General features: G+C 36.2%; 1 protein-coding gene across 2 annotated transcripts in view; it reads left to right on the top strand.

The window, feature by feature from the left end:
- The window catches only part of Pde1a (phosphodiesterase 1A), a 342,540-nt gene that overhangs the window by 257,421 nt on the left and 64,162 nt on the right, over positions 1 to 20,957 (top strand). For both annotated transcript variants that reach the window (XM_047542640.1, XM_047542641.1), the window contains 4 exons: positions 5,808 to 5,990; positions 11,800 to 11,866; positions 15,311 to 15,427; positions 16,276 to 16,416. In XM_047542640.1, coding sequence (XP_047398596.1) covers positions 5,808 to 5,990; positions 11,800 to 11,866; positions 15,311 to 15,427; positions 16,276 to 16,416 — 508 coding nt within the window. The remainder of the gene's footprint in view (positions 1 to 5,807; positions 5,991 to 11,799; positions 11,867 to 15,310; positions 15,428 to 16,275; positions 16,417 to 20,957) is intronic.

Below are 20,957 nucleotides of genomic sequence, written 5' to 3'. Positions count from 1 at the left end.
TTTATAAAACTATGGAAAGCTATTATGTATCCTTTGTATTTACTCAAATGAGGTAAAAACTCTGCTGTGAATGTTTGTAGTTTTATTCACATTTGCCAAAACTTGGAAGCAAGCAAAATGTCCTTCAATACTAGAATACATTAAAAAATGTAATATATCCATATAATAGATGTACTAGTTCTTGTGCAGCAATAAAAAGAGATGAATTATCAAGTCATAAAAAGACATGGAGAATTCTTGAATGATATTACTACATGAAATAAGCCAATGAAATAAGCCAAAGGTGTCTTTTACTGTATAATTCCAGCTATGAGACAAACTGAGAAAAGAAAAATTATGTATGCAGTAAGTTTCCAGCGACATGGAGTGGAACTAGAAGGAGTAATGACTACAAGGAGAAAAGGGCATTTTTTAGAGCAGTGAAATTATTCTGTTTGATATTATAATGGTAGATACTTCATTATACATTTGTTGAAACCCATAGAATGTACAACACAGTGAAGCCCTAATTTAAAGTATTGATTTTAATTGACAATCATTACCAATATTGACTAATCAATTGAAATATATGCACCACGGAAGCACAGCATGTCAATAATAGAGAAAACTGTGGAGGTAGGGGTGGACACGAGATATATGAAAACTGAATTATCGATTCAATTTTTGTGAACCGAAATTTTACCTAAGAAATAAAACCTCTTAATTTTTCTTAATGAAGAAAGTGTCTAAGATTGTGGTTCTCAGGAAGAGCAGAGCACAGAGTTCTTTAGAGAATAGCACTCGGTCCAAAAGAAAAAAAAAAAAAAAAAAAAAAAACAAGAACAAATACAAACAAAGAATAAAAACTCCTTGCTCAGGATAAAAAAGTCAGAGTGTATTGGCTGGCTGTAAAGATGTTCCCCGTTTCACATACCAGAGTAGAAGAGGTGGTGCATAGACGGCTGGTGATTCTCAACAGGCCACTTTGTAACACTGCTGTAGAACAGAGAAGGACCTCTGAGGAGCGGACCTGTGGCTATCCATTTTTGTCAGCCAAAGAGAAAGAAAACTAGTTCTTGTGCACAATGACCCTCATCCTGACTCACACCCAAGTTTCCTTCTTGTCTGCTCTATGTGTTCTCCCAGTTCTTCAATCTTTTGATTCAACCTTTTGAGTCAGTAAGAAATATTCTTGCTCAAAGATGAGCAATAATAATTAAAAAAAAATGAACCAACACAGAATCCATACAAAAATCCTATAAAATCAAGGTGAAAAAGATGGGAAAGCCATGAACCAGGAACTATAGTGAGGGAATGAAGGTATTTCCAAACAAACCCTCAACAAACCCTCACTGTAAAATTAAGAACAATGAAATGACTTTTTTTTTTTTTTTTTTTTTGGTACCAGGGATTGAACTCAGGAGCACTCAACTACTGAGTCACATCCCCAACCCTATTTTTGTATTTTATTTGAAAACAGGGTCTCACTGAGTTGCAAGTGCCTCATTTTTACTGAGGCTAGCTTTGAATTCTCCATCCTCCTGCCTCAGCCTCCCAAACTTCTGGGAACAAGTAAAGTGCTTTACAAATGAAACACTTTAAATGTAAATGAGGCAAACAAAACAGGACAAAAGGAAAGACATTACTTAAAAAAAAAAAAAAAAAAAAAAAAAAAAACAGGTGTAGTGGGAAAATGATAGATATGGAAAGAGACCCCTGATAAACATAACCCATTTCCCTGAAGAAGAGAAACAAATAAATGAAACAGGAAAAAAAAAAAACTTGAGAAAACAGTAATAAAATACCTTTAAGACTCTGACTCATACTGAAAGGGCATAATGAGTATAGAAAAAATAATGCCTAATTTTCACTACCAATTAAGACCTAGAAAAGTAATGAACTTGGAAAAAAGACCATTTATGGATTGTACTCAGTAACTGTAACTCTTACTGAGCTCAAAACATCATTCTTACAAGTCATCCAATTTTCCCCACAGCATCCACAATGACCTCTTAGCAACATTAATCACAGTGTAGCCTGTCTAAGGCATTACAGATGTTCCATTGCAAATCGGGCAAAAATTCTTCAAGGGTTTGATGTTAGCTGATTTTTATCTGTGTTTGACCCCTGCCATGATCTCCTTTCCTCTGGTTTATTATACTCCAGCCACCTTTGGCCTCCTTTCTGTTCCTTAAGCACCTCAGTACTGATTCTGTCTCAGGGCCTTTGCATTTCCCTTTGTCTGGAATGTCCTTCTCCCAACTTTCCAGCATCTAATTCTTCCTCATTCCTCAGATCTTAACCAACACCTTCCCTGACCATTTATCTAATGTAGTGTTTCCTCTCATAATTAATCATATTATTTCACCCTTGTTCTTTTCTTTTTAATCTCTTTCCTTTAAATAAAAGTTCCATATGAAGTGGGACCATTCTAAGTTTTCAATTTTTAATCAATTTATAGGTTGACAATAAGTTTGTAGTATCTAAATGATACGGCGTTTGGATCCATAATGATTACAAAGGCATTGTAGTTTATTGCAAATAGGATTTTTATTGTATTTTAAAACTGGAAATAAGGCCTGGTGTGGTGGCTGCATGCCTATAATCCCAGAGTCTTGGAAAGTTGAGGCAGGAGGATTGCAAGTTCAAAGCCAGCCTCAGCAACTTAGCAAGACCTAAACAACTTAGGGAGACCCTGTCTCAAAATAAAAAATATAAAAAAGGACTGAGGATGTGGTCCAATGGTTAAATACCCCTGAGTTCAATCCCTGCTACCAAAAAAAAAAAAAAATGGAAATAGATTTGATATGCTCTCTCAAACAAATAGTAATAGAGATAAGCAATTACTGTCTGAGTTATAATAGACACTGGGAGTTAACACACACTGTTCATTAGTGATAGAGAAAGAGAGATTGACTTGAGGAATTTGCTCATGTGATTATTGGGGCTTGAAATTTGCAAGGTAGCTCAGTAAAATGGAAATTCTGGCAGGAGTTAGCATTGCAGTATTGAATCGAAAGGCAGTCTAGTGGCAGAATTCCCTCCTATTCCAGGTACCTCTATCTCTTATATTAAGACCTTCGACGGTGGATGAAGTTCACCCACATTTCAAAGGTACTCAGTCCTTATTTAAATATTAATCATATCTTTAAAATATCTTCACAGTAACATCTCGATGAGAATATGACCTAACAACTGGGTACCATAACCTATCCATGCTGACACGTCAACCTAACCATCACAGAAGTGTCTGCTGGTTTTCAAGATTTGCTTTTTGGTTATACGATAGCATATTCCATGCTACTCCCTTTGCACACTTGCTACCTTTATTCCCATACCCACTAATGAATTCATAACTCTCTTATCCAGAGATCATATGTATGCTCTTCCCCTTCTAAATGAATAAGCCAATGCATCATGACTGAGGTTTGCCAGACTTCTGAGTAACACATCCTGTGAGGACTCTTGTCCTCACACACTAATTTTCTCATGTTTGACCATCTGTCTTAGATAATTTATGCGTTTAGGACGTACAGCTTTAAGGTCACTAACATCAAATTTGCTGTAGAGGAATTGGCAACCATTACCACATGTCTATCATTCTACTCAGAGGAGCTGACAAGAGAAGGCAGGAGCAGAATGCCGAGAGCATGGTGACATCACAGAGCTACACCACAATGGTTCCTGTCCCACCTGCCCTGCTCCGTGCTTTATTTGATCACCACATAAGAGACAATAGAAATGCAATGAACTTTAAAGTAATGAATATTTTAAGTGACATATTGAAATATCTTCCTGAAATGGGCTGATGAATTTAGTTTCAAATGGGCAAAAAGGCAAAAAAAATAATTTACTTTGGATTACAATGTCGGCTTTTTAAGGGTAAATTAAAAACATTCAAACATAAGAACAGACAGAAAATTAAACATAACATAAAGTGAGTATTAATCAGTTTTAATACCAACTATATGTCTTTTTTTATCTCCCTAGGTGTACATATAGTTTTGTAACTCCATCACTTAATTTGTGCTTACCTTCTCATAAGGTATTTCATAAATGCATTCATGATACTTAACACCACGAAAAATAAATATTGGCAAATGACTGTCTTTCGCATGTGTACAGGGGACAATGGCACGTGGTCATTCAAAGTAACATGAATATTTACTCTTGTGTATTATTATTATCTCTTGAGCCTCTTTGATCCATACTTGGCTGTGTTGGGTGGGCCTCATCATTGTTGCCATTTGTTTTGTCCCTGCCCTATTGATAAGGTTGTGTGATGTGTCCCAGAGGCTGTGGCACATGCTGCCATCCTGACTTCCTTCCCTTTATTAGCTCATAACCCTTAGGCCTCATTTTGTTGCAGAGAGATTCACCAAAGGGAATGGAACCCAAATCCCAAAGCTAAAGTGTGCAAAAAAGAGCTTTAGGCTATTAAATTGGTGCACTGACAAGAAAATAATCAGGTCAGATGATAGGCAGAGCTGGCCTGTGTTCTTCCTGAAGGTGAAGCTCTACTGCTCTATGAAGCCACTTTTGTGTTTTGTGGAGAGTCCTTTACACTTTCTAACCTGTTCAGATCATTAGGAAGTTCTTGGCTATTGAAGATGCAAGCCTTAAAATAAGAATGATTCCTGAGATCTTCCTTCACTGGAGCTATCACTATCCACCAAGCCAAGCAGCTTTATTTAACGGGAGTTCATAGAGGAGGTGGGTAGTGGTTTCAGCTCCTGCTCATGGCTTCAAGCACATAGTTGACCAGCAGTTCTAACCCCATTAGATGCCCACTCTTTAGTCAGTGTTGGTTTTTAACTGGAGATGCTGCTTCTACTTTGGCTCAATCTCCTAAAATGAGCTTTCAAACTAGAGTCAGCCCTCTGTTACTATGAGTTCCACTTCTGTGTATTTGACCACCTCCATATCAAAAATACTCAGAAAAAAAATTGTACTGAACATGTACAGACTTTTTTTCATATCATCACTCCCTAAACAATATAGGAAAATAACTGTTTAAGTAGCATTTACATTTTATTGGGTATTATAAATAATGCAGGGATGATTTAAAGTATCTAGGGGCTGTGCTTAAATTATTTGAAAACACTCTGCCATTTTATATAAGGGACTTAAGCATAAGCAGATCAGGGTATCTTGGGGGAGAGGAGGTATTCTGGAACTAGTTCCCCATGAATACTGAGGGACAACTATAATCCATTGATTTTCCTTAACATTTTTGGAACTTTTTAAAAATCTGTGCTATTAATATCAGAATAATATTTTAGAAAACGTGGGTTTATCATTTTCCTAAAAATTTGAAGTACTTACTGATGAAATGGCACCTATGAATGAAATTTGGAAACACCAAAGCCTTATTTAAACAGCACATATTTGCTGCACTGTATATATAATATTGTTAAATATAAGACAATTGTTATGGTTTCGACCCCGTCTTTTCTTTTCGCCCAGTTGCTTCTTTTAATAGCAGACATCTGTTTATGAATTCTCTTCCCTATCTTTTCATAGTTTCATTCATTATTGGAATGATTTATTAATGATGCTAACAGTCAGTGCCTCTTAATGGGCATCATACTTCAATGTTAGGGAAGCTGCAAATGCTCACAATGATTAGTTCTTGCCTTCAGAAGGTGATCAATTTGAGAAATTAAGAGACTTTCAAATGTTATCCCAATTTTTTTCTTTATATATAGTTCATACTAAGGACTAATCAGAATGATTTGCTATTATTAAGTCTCATTGCAATGCTTGTTTGCTTGTTATTAACTTTCCTTCACTTTTTTCTAATGTTTACTCTGCATACATTTTTATAGAAGGCTGCTCGATACTGAAGATGAGCTCAGTGACATTCAATCAGACTCAGTCCCATTGGAAGTTCGGGACTGGTTGGCTTCTACTTTCACACGGAAAATGGGGATGATGAAAAAGAAACATGAGGAAAAACCAAGATTTAGAAGCATCGTACATGCTGTTCAGGCTGGAATTTTTGTGGAAAGGTGAGCAAAACCACTGGTATCTCAAGAAAATAAAATCTAAAAGGCAGTGGATATGTTCACTGAATCAAAGTTATGAGAGACCTATGTTGTATTCATTGAGGAAAACTGCAACCATGACTAGAATGACCAGATTGGGGATTTTGCGATGAATTTGCCTATAACGAAAATACTTTACCCTGGATATATTATTTTATTTACATTAAATTGACATGCAGACTGAAAGCAAAGTCCTTTGACCATTCTGAAATGACCTTTTGTGCTTAACTGTTAAAAAACAATTCTAAGTGAAATAAGCCAATCCCAAAAAACCAAAGGCCTAATGTTTTCCCTGATAAGTGGAGAATGATATAAATGGGGGTCAGGGTGTGGGGAGTGAGAGAAGAATGGAGGAACTTTGGATTATGTAGAAGGAAATGAGAGGGAGGGGGCGTATGAAAAATGATGAAATGAAACAGCCACCATTACCCTATGTACATGTATGATTACATGAATGGTATGAATCTACATCATATACAACCATAGGAATGAAATGATGTACCCCATTTGTGTATGATGAATCAAAATGCAGTCTGTAAAAAATTTAAAAATAAATTAATAATTAAAAAGCCAATTCTAACACATTCACATGTTATACAATTGATTTTGTCTGAATAAAATGTAATAGCTCATAAAATAAATTCTACATTAGGTAACAACCTATTTTTCAAAGTCAAGCAGGCCTTTTTCTGCCATAAAGAGAAAAGAAAATCCTTTTCACATCTTTCCATCATGAAAGGAAAGCTCTTTCATTTTCACTTATGAGGAGTTTTTCAACACTTGTATCACTGAAACAAGGGGACGTTTTTCAACATTTGTATCACTGAAACAAGGGGACCTTTTTCAACGTCCCCTTAACCATAGAGTCAAATCACCAGAGTTTCCACGTGAAACACATGTTCATGTGACCCAATTTTATATAATTTTAACTTTTAAGATGATTTACTTTTCTTTCTAGGAAAGAAGGTATTTCAGGACCAAAATTACAAAAAGACCCAAAATAAACATGCCCAACAAAATTGAAAAATAGTTATCAGAAATCCCTTAGACTAATACATAAATAAATTTATATACACAAAAGATAATTTAATAGTTTAGAAACTAATGAAGTTGAGGAGCAAAGAATTTGTTTTTGGTCAATGTACTTTAAATTGAAGAAAGATCAAAACATTTTTCTTTTGATATCCCTAGAACTCACCTCCAATAAACATTACAAACTTTAACTTTTCTATGTTAAAGGAACAATGGGAAGGACACTTGAATTTTTAAAATGTAAATAAGGCTGTATACAAGAAGAATACAATGAAATTTAACCATGTATCATAACCATAGCCATAAACTTCTAATATCTCAGAATGTGAATATCACCCAAAATTCAAAATTCAAATTCTTTTGCAAATTTCTTAATCATACTTAATTGGCTTAGGTAAAAGAGTCCTAAAAATAGTCTGATTGGTTTGGTGATAGAAAACCATCCTCTTCAGTGCATAAACTGATTTCAGTTCTGCCAGGTTGGACCAGAAGTGTGAGGCAAGTAGGCAGGACTGAGGAAAAAGAATGCCTACAACCATCTTCCTGTTATTTTAAAACAAGTTAAGCATATATGTGATGGTTATTGATTTCCCAGAGCATCAAATTTTAAAAATCTAAACAGAATTTCAGGAAGTCAATAAGAGTGTCACAGCTAAAAGAATTATGTTTACTTTACCAAAGAAAGAAATTTTGTCTTTGCTTAAGAAAATTTTGCAGAAGTTGTCAAACTGAAAAGAAATACAAACTATGGATAAAAACCAATTTGCATTTCCATTGAAGACAAGATTAAGAAAAATTCAGTAAAATATATTGACATGCTAAATTTCCATTTTGTATGTGCTACATAAAACAAATTTTATTTTATAGCTTACAGAAATATCAAAATGTACCCAAGGTAACTAAATTAGTTAATAACCTTGAAATCAATGGGTCAAGCATTTAGAAATGATTTTTTTATCACTGTCGAATCCCCATTAGTGACGTTTGTCTTGAATTTTCAAGAATATTTCTCTTTAATCCTAAAATATTAGCAGTCTTCTTGAAGTCCTGCTGATTCCTCCCCTAAGACTGTTCTGCCAAGATTTAATACCTCAGCAAGTCCTGGCGATTATTAACCTAAATGTGTCCTGAATTTACTACTCACTTCCTTATCTCTCCTCCTGCATCTCCAATCTAAGCCTCCATTACCTACCATCAGAAACAGGACTGTAGCTTTCTAACCAAGCTCCCCTCTTCCTCTGTCAGCCTTTCCAAACAACTCATCCCACGGTGATGTTATAAAATAAAAATTAACTCTGTTGCTCTTAAGTTAGAAACCTTTGGATGCTGTTCTATTTCACTTGATAATCAGACCTCCTTGACCAGACCCTTTTTCCCTTCTAGCCTCAACTATTGCTGCCCTCATCCTTGTCCAAACATCTCCACCAGCCTTGATTTCAATTCCAAGCACATTCCTAGCTCTTTCCTGCCTTGGAACCATTATTAATCCTGCAAGAAATGATCCTCCACACTATTCCATGGGACCCTTTCTGTCTTTCCAAGATACCTTCCCTGATCCCCCTGGATTCTGGTCCTCCAACCAGTAATTCACCTTATGGCACCTATCACTGTTTATAATATATATTGTTTCTTCTTCTTATTATTATTTTTTGTCTCTCTTCACCACTGAAATAAGCCTCACAAAAGCAGCAAGAATATTCCCTTGCTTTCCACTAAATAGTCTGCTGTCTAGCACAGTGTTTGTTATAAAATAGTGGGATTTTTTAAAGTTTTTGAATTATATTTTATAATTATAGAAAAAACTTCCAGAATCAATACATCATACATCATATTTTCAATTGGACTTCACCACCTGGAGGATCCCAGGAAATTCATTATCCTTTTTCAGAAACTTGTGACATATCACCTATCTACCAAAGTGCAAGGAAACCAGATTAAGGCTTCTCCCACGCTCATTCTGATTCTAGGGGAAGTCATCTTAATTTCCATCTGATTTTCCACTTCAAATCCTTCCATCATAGAATTCTATTCCTGGTTATAGAATAAGAAAAGTATGATAAAGGGGAGGATTCTCTATTCAGAAGGGCAATCCTCTTTCTTTACCTTCCATGTGGTGTTAAGGTACATTGATACTCATTTCTCAACCTCCTCCCAGTCTAAGAAACTCACTGGCATCAGAGTTCCCAATGAGCCCAGGGAGCTCTGAGTGATGTAAGGGTTGGAACCAGTGGGACTGGCAGCAGACAGATGACAACAGCTATAGTAATAGTAATGCTGGATTTCTTGTATTGAGTCTTTATTATATTATGAAAGGCATTTATACCCTTTACCTCTCAACAAAGCCTGTCCTTCTCATTTTGCAAATGAATGGCATTAAATAGCATTCCAAAAGTCACACTACTAGTCAGCAGCTAACTCCTGATTCCAAAGCACATGTTCTTTTCTTTTGGGATTATTTAGGGGGCGGGAGTATGATGGTGGAATGAGACGGACATCATTACCCTATGTACATGTATGATTACACGAATGGTGTGAATCTACATCATGCACAACCATAGAAACGAAAATTTGCACCCCATTTGTGGACAATGAATCGAAATGCAGTCTGCAAAAATAAAAAATAAATAAATAAATAAATAAATAAATAAATAAAATGACTTAATGTGACTTTGTGTCTTAAAATTTCTTATTCCTGATTGGATTTTATACTAAACTTTTCCCTGTTGACCATCTTTTCATATCACCTGCACCTGCTTTTTTTAGAAATAACTGACTAGAAAAATAGGTAGAAGAGATCGTTTTCTACAAAACAAACAAACAAACAAAACCCCCACAACTAAGTATCCTTAGTAACAGTAATTATTTTCTAGATCTTTTGTGGTATGATTAGTACCTTCATTGCTCTGCAGAATTAGAATAATTATAGGTATCTCAATGGAGTAATTAATATAAGTATTTTTATCTTAAACTGCCCTAAAATCTTCCAATAGAGAATGGGTAATACTACTATTTTTTATACCCACACCCAAAGTGGTTTACAGTTATTTGAAACAAATGTTTTTAAAATTGAAACACAAAAACAAAATAACAAGGTGTCTGGAATAAAGTGAGAAAATATTTTCATAAGAAAAAAATCTAGGCTAAAGAGACAATTAAATACAATATTTTCATTCTGAGTTTCCAAGAAGTTAAGATTTAAAAAGAAAAAATGATGGATTATTTTGCTTTTTTTCATCTTTTAAAAAATAATGACTTGTAATTAGAAACTGAGTAATATGTCTTCCAGATTTTTAATATAAAGTTTATTGATTAAAAAAGTTAGTATCTTCCATAGTGGTTTTACAAAAAACACATATTTTCCTCATGACTGTTTCTTATACTGACTGTACATATCATTATATTTAATTGAATTACAGTGTTGTTCAGTCATTTTTTTTCAGGGGGGGGACTTTGTAGAGGAGTCATGTATCTTTCATGGTCCCAAATAAAAGTGAAGTGCTATTTTGACACATTAGGGTATCTTCAAACCCAGGACCAAATGCTAGGCAAATGCTACCTGCTAGGCAATGCTCTCCCACTGAGCTATATATTTACAGCTGGGTTTATGTCATTTTGGTTGCTCATCAGAAAAGGAAAACAAACCAATTACTGGTTAATAAAAACATTTTTGTTATTGATATATTATGGAAAATGGAGAGAACTTTGTTGTCTTTCTGAATCATCTTTCTTTAATATTGGATAAAAATTTGAACAAACTTAAGAAATTTTTGTCAGTATAATCTCTCCCAATATCCTTAACAACAACAACAACAACAAAAATCCCTTGTAAATTCTGATGAAGAGACCAGGGCAAAGGACAGGTAGTTGATTATCAAAGAAAAGGAAATGGGTAGGTAGCACTACCCATCACCTGGTTGCTAACAACTTGGGGGGCGGGGTGGATCACATCTTCCAACACAAGCAATCACCCCCTGGAAAACTCTCTTCCGGCCCTTTTGGTCACCAAGTAGGTGGGATGGAAAGAGGGGACATGAGAAAAAATGAAACCTAAAATCTGTAAAAGGGGCGAGATACCCCCACTCCCTCAGGCACCAACTCAGGGAGTCAGTCTCTCTCTCCCTCTGTCTCTCTCTCTCTCTCTCTCTCTCTCTCTCTCTCTCTCTCTCTCTCTCTCCTATTCTTTAAATAAAACTTGTTTTCTTTATCAGTGTTTCTCAGATGTTCAATCTTCAACACGGGGAACGGGAACCAATCCTGATTTTCAAGACTGATTTTGATGATAGATATTCCTCCAGTGATTTCCGTTTTGTAAGAAAATAAAAGCAAAAGTATATAAAGGAAATATTTTCATGACGTTCAACTTCCATTCTAAAAATTTTGGCATATATATGCACATAAAACAAGAACATGTGCTGTCATGAATGTGGCAGTGTGTTAGTGCAAACATGCAAACAGTTCATCTTTTAATTAGATGAAATTCAGGGGAAGATATCTTTACATGAACATTAAAATCACATTAACTTTTACAGGGTGGTTGTGAGTAGACAAAATGCTGTTGACATTTATCACACTGTAGACTGATAAACGGTGCCTGTAGTTAGCAACGTTGCCACAAAGGGACTCTGTAACTAATGGTAAAAGGTAAACAAACTAGGAGTAATCTTTTCCACTACATTTAAATGAGAGCTAAAAACTTCGAGCAAGTAAATTTTATGTATACATTTATTTTTGTCTTTTTTAGGATGTACAGAAAATCCTATCACATGGTTGGTTTGGCATATCCAGCTGCTGTCATAGTAACATTAAAGGTGAAACAATTTCAATTATTTTCATTTATAAAATAGTCTTTTAAAAAAGTCTTTTAAAAGTGGTTGAGAGAAATTGAGAGTAGGTCTTTGCTGCAGCCTGCATATTGGAATGTAAAAATTATTTTAACCATTTACAAAATGTAATATGTTCCAAATCATGACTTAATATAGACTTACATGAGTATTGATTTACATTAAAGAACTGTATCAATGCACATATATGCATGCCTATGTGCACATGTGTGTGTGATTTTCTTTTCTTCATGTTTTATTTACATGGCTCTTAAATAAATTTCATTTTGAGATGGCACTAGTATTTGTCAGAATATACATATTTTGTTACATATATATTACGGAAGCCTTAAATAAATTACAAAAAAAACGTTGTTTTAGTCAGCTGTGTTTAAAAGATACAGAAGAAAATTATTTAAAAATCTTGGGTCTGAGAAAATGCAAAATATAAGATAAAATTAGGAAAACAAAAAAAGAAATTCATCTTTCTTGTATCTGACTTCTCCTGAAAATACCCTGATCAGAGGTGTAATTGCAGTATTATGTGTGTTAGAAATAACTCGAGATGACACTCTGGAAGGAGAAGGCTGGCAGCTCACTTGTGTTCGTTTCCTGTGTGTGGGCACGCATGTGCACATTTGTCACAGATGTTATTTCTACAGAGGCATTTTGTAAGCTCCTCTTCTAAATTCTTTATTTCTTTCTGTCTCTTAATTTAGTTGGAGAAATTAACTTTGTCTCCTAAAACCACTCCAGTTTTCCTGTTAACCAAGAATTTGTAGCATAATGGCAGCCAGCAAGACCTTGGACTGCTTCATTTCTCACCTATTATACTCCTTCCCTATTTTAAATTTGTATTGCTTATATTTGTGTTTTAATTTTCTTGTAAGCATCCTCTTTGTGTTTTCTTCTCTGCTACATATTAGATTCAAATCATAGTAATTAAAAAAGTAGTTTATTTTCCTTGGATGTTTTTAAATATAACTGTGTTCCTAAAACTATAATACAGACAAGCATATAACTAAAATGCCACATTAGAGTATACTAAGTGATCCTGTGTTCTTAAGAGACCTTGCTTCCCTGTTATTTCTTCTGCCATGTTCAAAGAAATTCCTTGTTTTTATTTTATTTCTTTTAAAAATCTTTGCCTAAAAACCAACAGAAAGATTGTTGGTATAGGAGAAGGTATCGGTTTTTCTGAAATGTAATTTAGTAAAAACATGAACTAAGAGTTAAAGGAAGAAATGTCACCAAGAATATTTTAGTTAAATAATTTATTTTCTTAAAAACCTCCTTGTTTGTTCTCAATGTGACAGTGCAGAAGCCAAGCATCTGTGGTAGTTTACAAATGTAAATCTTCATTGTTTATGAAACTCCCCAAGAAACAGAACTAACTCTACTCAGCAGGAATCCCTGGTTGAAACTGTAAATAGCTGCCTTGAAAGAGTCTGAGCTAACTATTTCTTGTTAGCTTTGGAATTTGATGAAAGATTTCTTGGCCTTCTTTGAGCTTTACTGATGGTAAAAATCCTTCTAACAGAACCTTTAGAGATTTTTAATTTACAAAGAGATAAAGTAAGTGTTTGGGGATCAAACTAGAGCCAAATGAAAGACATTTAACAATGGCAGACAAGAAAACCAAAAGGTATTCCATTGGTGTTTGGTTCCAACAGATTAAAAGTACCATTTGAGGCTGTTACTCTTCTGTTTTCAAAGGAAGCATTTTTAAAAAAGACTGGTGAAATACTTTTTATCAGATTTTCAGTTTAGTTTGAGCATGTTACAGCACCTATAGTTGGCTTCCTTAAGAATGTTAAAATGTTAAATGAATGAAATTCTAAAAAGGGCTTGCTCAAATGCAAAATTAATACATAGCTTTAAGGTTGCCCATTTATTGTTCAATACTAAATCTACTGTATGTACACACTATCCTTTACTAATAGTTCCTGATCATCTTTTGAAATGAATACTGTGCTTTAGTTTTAGTTTTAGTTTTTAGAAAAATCATGAGGTAAATAAAGTGGTTGAATTTCCCTATTGTCACTGTTAGGGGTTGCTTTTCCAGTGTACCTGCTTTCCTACAATCTTGCTTGCTTCCCTACAAATTGCTTGAAATGGCACCAATTACTATTCTCATCCTCAGTCAAAGGTCCACTTACTTTTCTGACCACCATTCCCTGGAGAAAAGTATAACTGGGACAGTGAATTCAGAGGGAGTTATAACAAGGTAGTGTGCTCTGTACCTCCTGTGGTATTTGCACCCTACAAGAGGACAGAAGATATCAAAGTTTCCAGCCTATTTACTGTTACAGGGCCTTCCAGAAAACTGAGGCAGTGTGAAGGCCCCCTATTAAGCCCCAATTCTTGTGATCAAGTCAGAAAGATTTCAGATATATCACTCAGAGTAATAGACACGAATTTATTAGAAGAGATGGGAAAAGGGGAAGGGCACATTCTCACGGGAGAGAGTGGGTCCTCTCAGAGAGGAGAGTAACTGTGTGCCGCTCCTGCACTCCAGTTTTACTGAGGATCCCAGAGAAGTTTCCAGAGAGTCCTTCCCAGGTTCTTGAAATTTGACTGACAGCAGGATGACATCAGACCTTAAAGTCCCTACCGCCCTGACAACACTAGGTCACTTTGGCCCATGCTGACCAAATTCTAATTGGATTCTTAAGCACAAATTCTTACAGATTTATGGCTATGATGATTATCCTTGTCTCCCAGAATTCTAGGATCTGGTCTGTGAAAAGGTTCACAAAAGTAAGGGTAACTTGAGTTCCTTCTATCGACATTATCTCCATTATTTCAGGACAACATTTCTTCTGCAGATAATAGGTGATTTGCTGAGGAATACGACATATCCTGTCCACTTAAGCCAGGCAGAGCTGTAGATAAATTGCTTCTTGGAAAAGAAAGCACTTGGGGGTCAGAACAGTGGACCCATTTTATAGGATTATTCCCTTAACCTTTCACATCTGTCTGTCCCCTGTCATTCATTACTAATTCTAATGCTGAAATTCCAAGCAAAGCAGCAGGTTAGGTGGGTAGGGAAGAATAATTGTGTCTATCTTCCCTCGATGCTTCAATTGACATCATCCATATCACCAGCAGTTCTACTTTAGAACAGGGCCCAATCTGGGAAGATGTTTTATGGCAGATGGTTGGAGAGAGTAAATATAAGGCCAGAATTCTGTGTGCTCATGTATATTACAGCAGTGTAATAACCTTGGGATTAAGAGGCAGATCTTCATGCTCTACTAAGCATTTTGGCCTCACTTTTGTGGTCATTTAATATCATACTCTGGTAAAATAGAGTTTGACATACTGAATTGAAATATGACCTGCTGCCTAATCTCTCAAATAATTTCCTATACAAAGCCACAGAACTATATGATATTGTCACCTAACATATTTACTCTATTTTTTCTACAGGATGTTGATAAATGGTCTTTTGATGTCTTTGCCCTAAATGAAGCAAGTGGAGAGCATAGCCTGAAGTTTATGATTTATGAACTGTTTACCAGATACGATCTTATCAACCGCTTCAAGGTCAGAAATGTAGAACAAAAACGAAATGCCCTTAGAATTGGCGATTTGAATAAGAATTAAAATGCAGAACATTGAGCCATTAATTCTCTTTAGAATGTTTCTCGTTAGCAGGTCGCAGATCTAAAGTTTGAGTTCACCACATGATGAAACCATTCTCTGGCTCACTGACATATCTATATATCCATCTGGGGACCATGAGGCCAGGACAGCCTCTTTCCAACAAGATTCCCAGATCCCCCGATCACTCATAGAACACTCATATGGGGACTGGAAGTTACATCTTAAAGAACTATGATAGATCTCCAGTGTTCCTAAAGCACAGAGTAATCCTCTATTATCAGCTTTCCTTAAACTGAAATGGTGGGCCTTCTAATTCACTTCATTTGGAGCCATCTAAGCAACAGATTAGGACTTCTGAGCAATCTGCTGCCTCTGACTTTCATCATTTCCTGTAGAAGCATGGAATTGTTGGAGACAGAAAGTGCTGGGAGGTTGTCTATTTTAACGCCCCTGAATTACAGATAGGAAAACTAGGCCTCACCAATTATAATTGGAAATGTTTTTCCTTTTAAAAATGAGTTGTTTTCCTTTACCTGGAAAGATATAAAAATGGAAAGATTATACAGTGTGGTTAAAACCATTATTTCGTCTGTCTGAATTAAATACTTGGGGTTACAATCCTTCTCAGGATTGAAAACTAACATGTTAATGAGGTGTTTTTTTTTTTTTTTCTTAAAGAAATTACTGCCCACATCTAACTCACTGTGTCACACCCTAAACCCTATGCTCAAGTTGATATAGTGCCACTCATGAGGCCAAAATATAACCATATTTATTACTTTCCACAGATTCCTGTTTCTTGCCTCATTGCCTTTGCAGAAGCTTTAGAAGTTGGTTACAGCAAATACAAAAATCCATATCACAATTTGATACATGCAGCTGATGTCACTCAAACTGTGCATTACATAATGCTTCATACAGGTATCATGGTAAGAAAGCTTTTATAAAAAGTTTGTCAGTTTGGAGACATTAAATTCCACTACTATGAATTCTCTTGTTTCTTTAATGCCATAGAAGTATTAAAAGTAATAATCTTTTGAATTTTAAGGTTATTTTTCAAAAAAAAAAAAATTTAACTCAATGAAAACAATTCAGCTAGAGGTAAATCAAAATTTGCCAAAATTTGGACTAGACTTTTTTGTGTAGAGAGAAAAAGTCTTCAGAATAAAAAAGAACTTTTCCCACACTCTCATTTTCTCAGAAACTAACATTTAGAGTTTTTTTGGTTACATTGCTAACCACAATCAAATCATCAAAGGGATTTGGGGAAATTATTCATGTGAATTTTTCCAAATGCCCTTCCTTCTTTGCATCTTAATGAATCATTGGGTGAGTGAAGAAATGATTCAGCAATGAAAATTCTGAGAGAACAGTGAATACAAGACAGGAACTCTTAGACTGCTTAGGATTTCTATACTGTCTTGGGATTGAGGATAACTCCCAGAAGTGAAAAGTGAGAGGCAGGACTTCTGAAGGTGCTAAACCTAGGTGGATTCAAAGAGGTGTGGGTCATGTGAGTGCAATTGCAACTTAAAGAGGCTGTTTTTTGCTCAAAACACTGACTCTTCACTTGGGCCTGCAGGTGCCCAATGGGTCACAGAAAGCAGGATAAAACTTGGCATCTCTGCCTTTGTTATTACCTTAAATCTTGTTTCATATCCTTGCTGATTCTGCACATAGCATTTTGATCACTTAAGGAATACAATACAGGGTTTATTAGTCCTAAATTTACCTAACCTTCTCATCCCCCTTCAAGACTGAAGACACCAAAATAAGATAACCTGGATATTTTCAAAATGTTCAGGGACATTCAACTGGCTGGAGTGGTTCCTAGATGTCTTCAGTCATTGCCCTAAATCTGCAGTCACTTGGAGTCTAGAAACAGCTAAACATCACAGACAGATCACCCCATGATCAGATTGCCCCACTAGGTGGGATCGATTGCCCTATGATAGGAATTGAGGCTGCCCCACTAAGTAGGAGCAATTATCTCATGGAAACCAGATTGCCCTTTAAAGGAATAAGGCCTTCTCCATAGCCACCTTGCAGAACTAATCCTGGGGTAATGAGCAACCGGATCATGGCCTGAAATGAATTATATAATCTGTCAGTTATACAAAGCTCCAAACAAACCCCCAGTCCTTGTCTTTTTTCCCCCTTTTCTATGAAACTTCAAAGTTTCTATCAGTTCCTAGAACACAGATATTTGGTCATTTTATCTGTTCTTCACAGTGTGGCACACTGATTAAATTTTGTTTTTGTCCTTCACCACTGCTCATCGGATTGGCATATTGGCACAAGTGACTGTGCTTCGTCTGTTGGGATTGCCAGAGCTGGGGCCTTCCCTCAAGGACTTTGTTAACATGAGGACGCCAAATCCTACTTGCCTTCTTGATTTCTCATGTGCTGATACAGGCTGAGATGGTACCATAAAATTCCCACAAATGGATTATTCTATCAAATCCCATAATATGCATTAACCATCTATTTAGAAATCAGAAACCAAACTATATTATTGATACAGTAACTGGAACTCAGATCTGAGACTTGGGTTCTTTGGGGCCCAGAGATCCTCAATAATCTCATCATTCTGTATCAGAGACTATATCCTAACTTGATCTCAAGCAAATACCCTGGGGCCTTAGCATAGACGCCTAAAAAGCTTGAAAATTTACAGCATGTGCAGGATTCTCCAAGCTTAACATATGCAGAAAATTAACATCATTATGACATTCCCCCCTCCCAGGAAACCAGCTGTGTTGTTTATTACACATAACAATCCATTTGCTAGGATTCATCCAACAGTGTCTTATATGGTAATCAAAGAAATTGTTCCTCATTTTCTTTGCCTCTTAAATTGTGTAGATCCTCTAATGCCTAGGGCTCAGATCCCACTCCTGCCCCATGTTCCAATATATCTATTGCTAGAAACATGCAAAAAAACCAACAGCAGAAAAACCACTCCAAACTTAGTGATTTAAAAAATAATTTGTTATTGTTTCTCAAGGTTCTGTGGTTAAAACACTTCCAACTAGGAGGCTCTCACTTGGTGTCTTTCATGTGATTGTGGTCAGCTAGTAACTCTGCCTGGAGATATCTGAGACCATCATGGGCATGCCATCCAGGATGGTTCACTTACTTGACTGGCAGTTTATATGACTATTGGCTGGGAGCTCAACTAGGAATTAAAGGAACTTTTTGGAATTCCACCACAATTTCATACATGTACATATTTTGTGATAAAATCATCTTTTTAAAAGTAGTATATTTGTTCTTTTCTGGGGGGATTCTGAGGACTGAACTCAAGGGCACTCAACCACTGAGTCATGTCCCCAGCCCTATTTTGTATTTTATTTAACAGAATCTCACTGAGTTGCTTAGCATCTTACTTTTGCTGAGGCTGTCTTTGAACTTTTGATCTTCCTGCCTCAGCCTCCCTAGCCTTTGGGATTACAGGTATGCACCAGTGCGCCTGGCTAAAAGTAGTATATTTGAATTACTTGTTTCTCTTTCTAGTGTACATGCATGTGCAAGCTAGAAATTCTTTTAAAACTGTTTTGATTTAATAAGGCTGGTTCTTGAACTTTGCTTCCACTTGGTTTAATGCGTATGGACCATTAGTATGAAAACAAGGTGCTTTCTTGACGGCTGCAAGTACTGGTCCACTTGGAGGAAGCTGCTTTAGTATCTGCCCCTTAGATCTGCTTGCTTTTTGCTTGCTAAGGCCTCTTCCTGCACCTGATGGCAAGGTAATTTTTATTTCAAGTGTTCGGCATTTCTTCTTTCTCAAATTTTGTGGCTTTTAAAAAGTTAACATGGCATATTTAAATGACCTATTTAAATGTCACTTGAAAATGTAAAATGAACTGATTAGATTTCCTCAGAACAAGGTGGACTGAGAAAACAATGCCTACTTAAGTATAATAAAATATATACTTAATTATAAAGTGAAATTAGAAAATATATGCCATTTCAGGCTGGGAGGCAACCAGAATTTCATCATCTTAAAATATGTTTCTTCCCAAGTACAATTTGTTTTGTTTTGTTTTGTTTTACTTGCCACAAGTGTGAAGGGAGCCAAATGAAAGTCTAATTTAACTTCAGAATCTCTGGTCTGAAGGTGACATTGAAAAGACAGGAGGGAGAGGTGTCATATTAGTGGGTAAATAGAGAAATTCAAATCTGCAATATGACTTTACCCTCAGACTGACAAGGAAGAGTTGCTGCAGGACATAATAAGCCATTTCATTTTCTCTGGAAGGTTGGGAAATCTGGTCCAGGCCTGGCATGACTCCGAGAGAGCTACGGTCATTAGTGTAGATCACATAGTCTCTTTCTGAGAAGGCCACGGCTTATCAAATATAAATGTAACTTTCCTGCTTCAGCTGGATTGGCACGGAAACCTGTTCCTAATTTTATTCATCCTTTTGCAAAAATGTGTCAGTGGACTTTTTACTTGCCTGTTAGTCTGCGCATTGCAAAAATAGTCTGGTGGTAGACCTTTAGTGTTTCCCAGGATCAGGAAAGTGCATTTAAACTAAAGAGAATGATGAGAAATTTTACAATAGGTGGTGAAAGGGAAGGCAGATTGAATTCATAAATGTGTTGACTATTTTGTCAAAACCAGGTTTCACTGCTGGCTGAATGGTTTTGGGAAAGTTATTCTAGCAAGCTTTTCTCTAGATGAAAAGATGGTAGGTAGTAGGTGATTATTAATTTCTTACATATTAACATGTTCATTCTTTGAAATGACAAAGCATCTCAGAAATATCCTTTTAACTAAAACTCTTCAGTCTTTTCTCACCACTTGGATTTGGTGAGGAGAAGCCTGGGTCACATTAGTGTTTAGCTGATGCCCTGCTATTTCAGGATGGTCCTATCAGCATGGCATTTATGGAGCACTCCAGTAATAGCCCGACACTGTCAGGTGACTAATGCATGTTGTCATCTGCTAGATGTTCTGAGGACTGTGGAATGGTGCCTGAAAAGAATTGTGTGGAAGCCCTCATTCTCCTGGCTTGTGAAAGCCCTCAGAGATACCCTCGAGCCTAAGAGCTGACAGTGCAGGGGAGTCTTGATGCTAGTACAACCGCTTGCCTCCTTTTCTCTCCTTTTGTCATTTGAATAACGTGTAGCCCTGAGCCACAGTGACAGTGATGTGCAGAAATAATCCATTTGCTAAAGAGTCAATGTTTTGTGGAGTGCTGCCAAGCTACCTCCAGCTGTCTCTTTAAATATGAAATCATTCAAGGACCTTGGCCAGGGAACACTTGCATTTGAAGGCTGTTGGCACTTTGCTCTAATACTCAGAAGAAAGACAGCTGACTTGAAATCTATTTCTTTCAAACTTGTACTCCATTGATTATGCCCCAAAGCAGTCTCCCACACTTTGGAGTGACTTGGTTTTGCTCTGATCAATCTACAGAAAATGTGGCATTATGTCCCTATTGTGAAAACATGTAGAAGTTTT

The sequence above is a fragment of the Sciurus carolinensis genome, chromosome 3 (assembly GCF_902686445.1).
Source record: "Sciurus carolinensis chromosome 3, mSciCar1.2, whole genome shotgun sequence".
Classification (NCBI taxonomy): Eukaryota; Metazoa; Chordata; class Mammalia; order Rodentia; family Sciuridae; genus Sciurus; species Sciurus carolinensis.
This window is presented reverse-complemented; position numbering and strand designations above follow the sequence as displayed.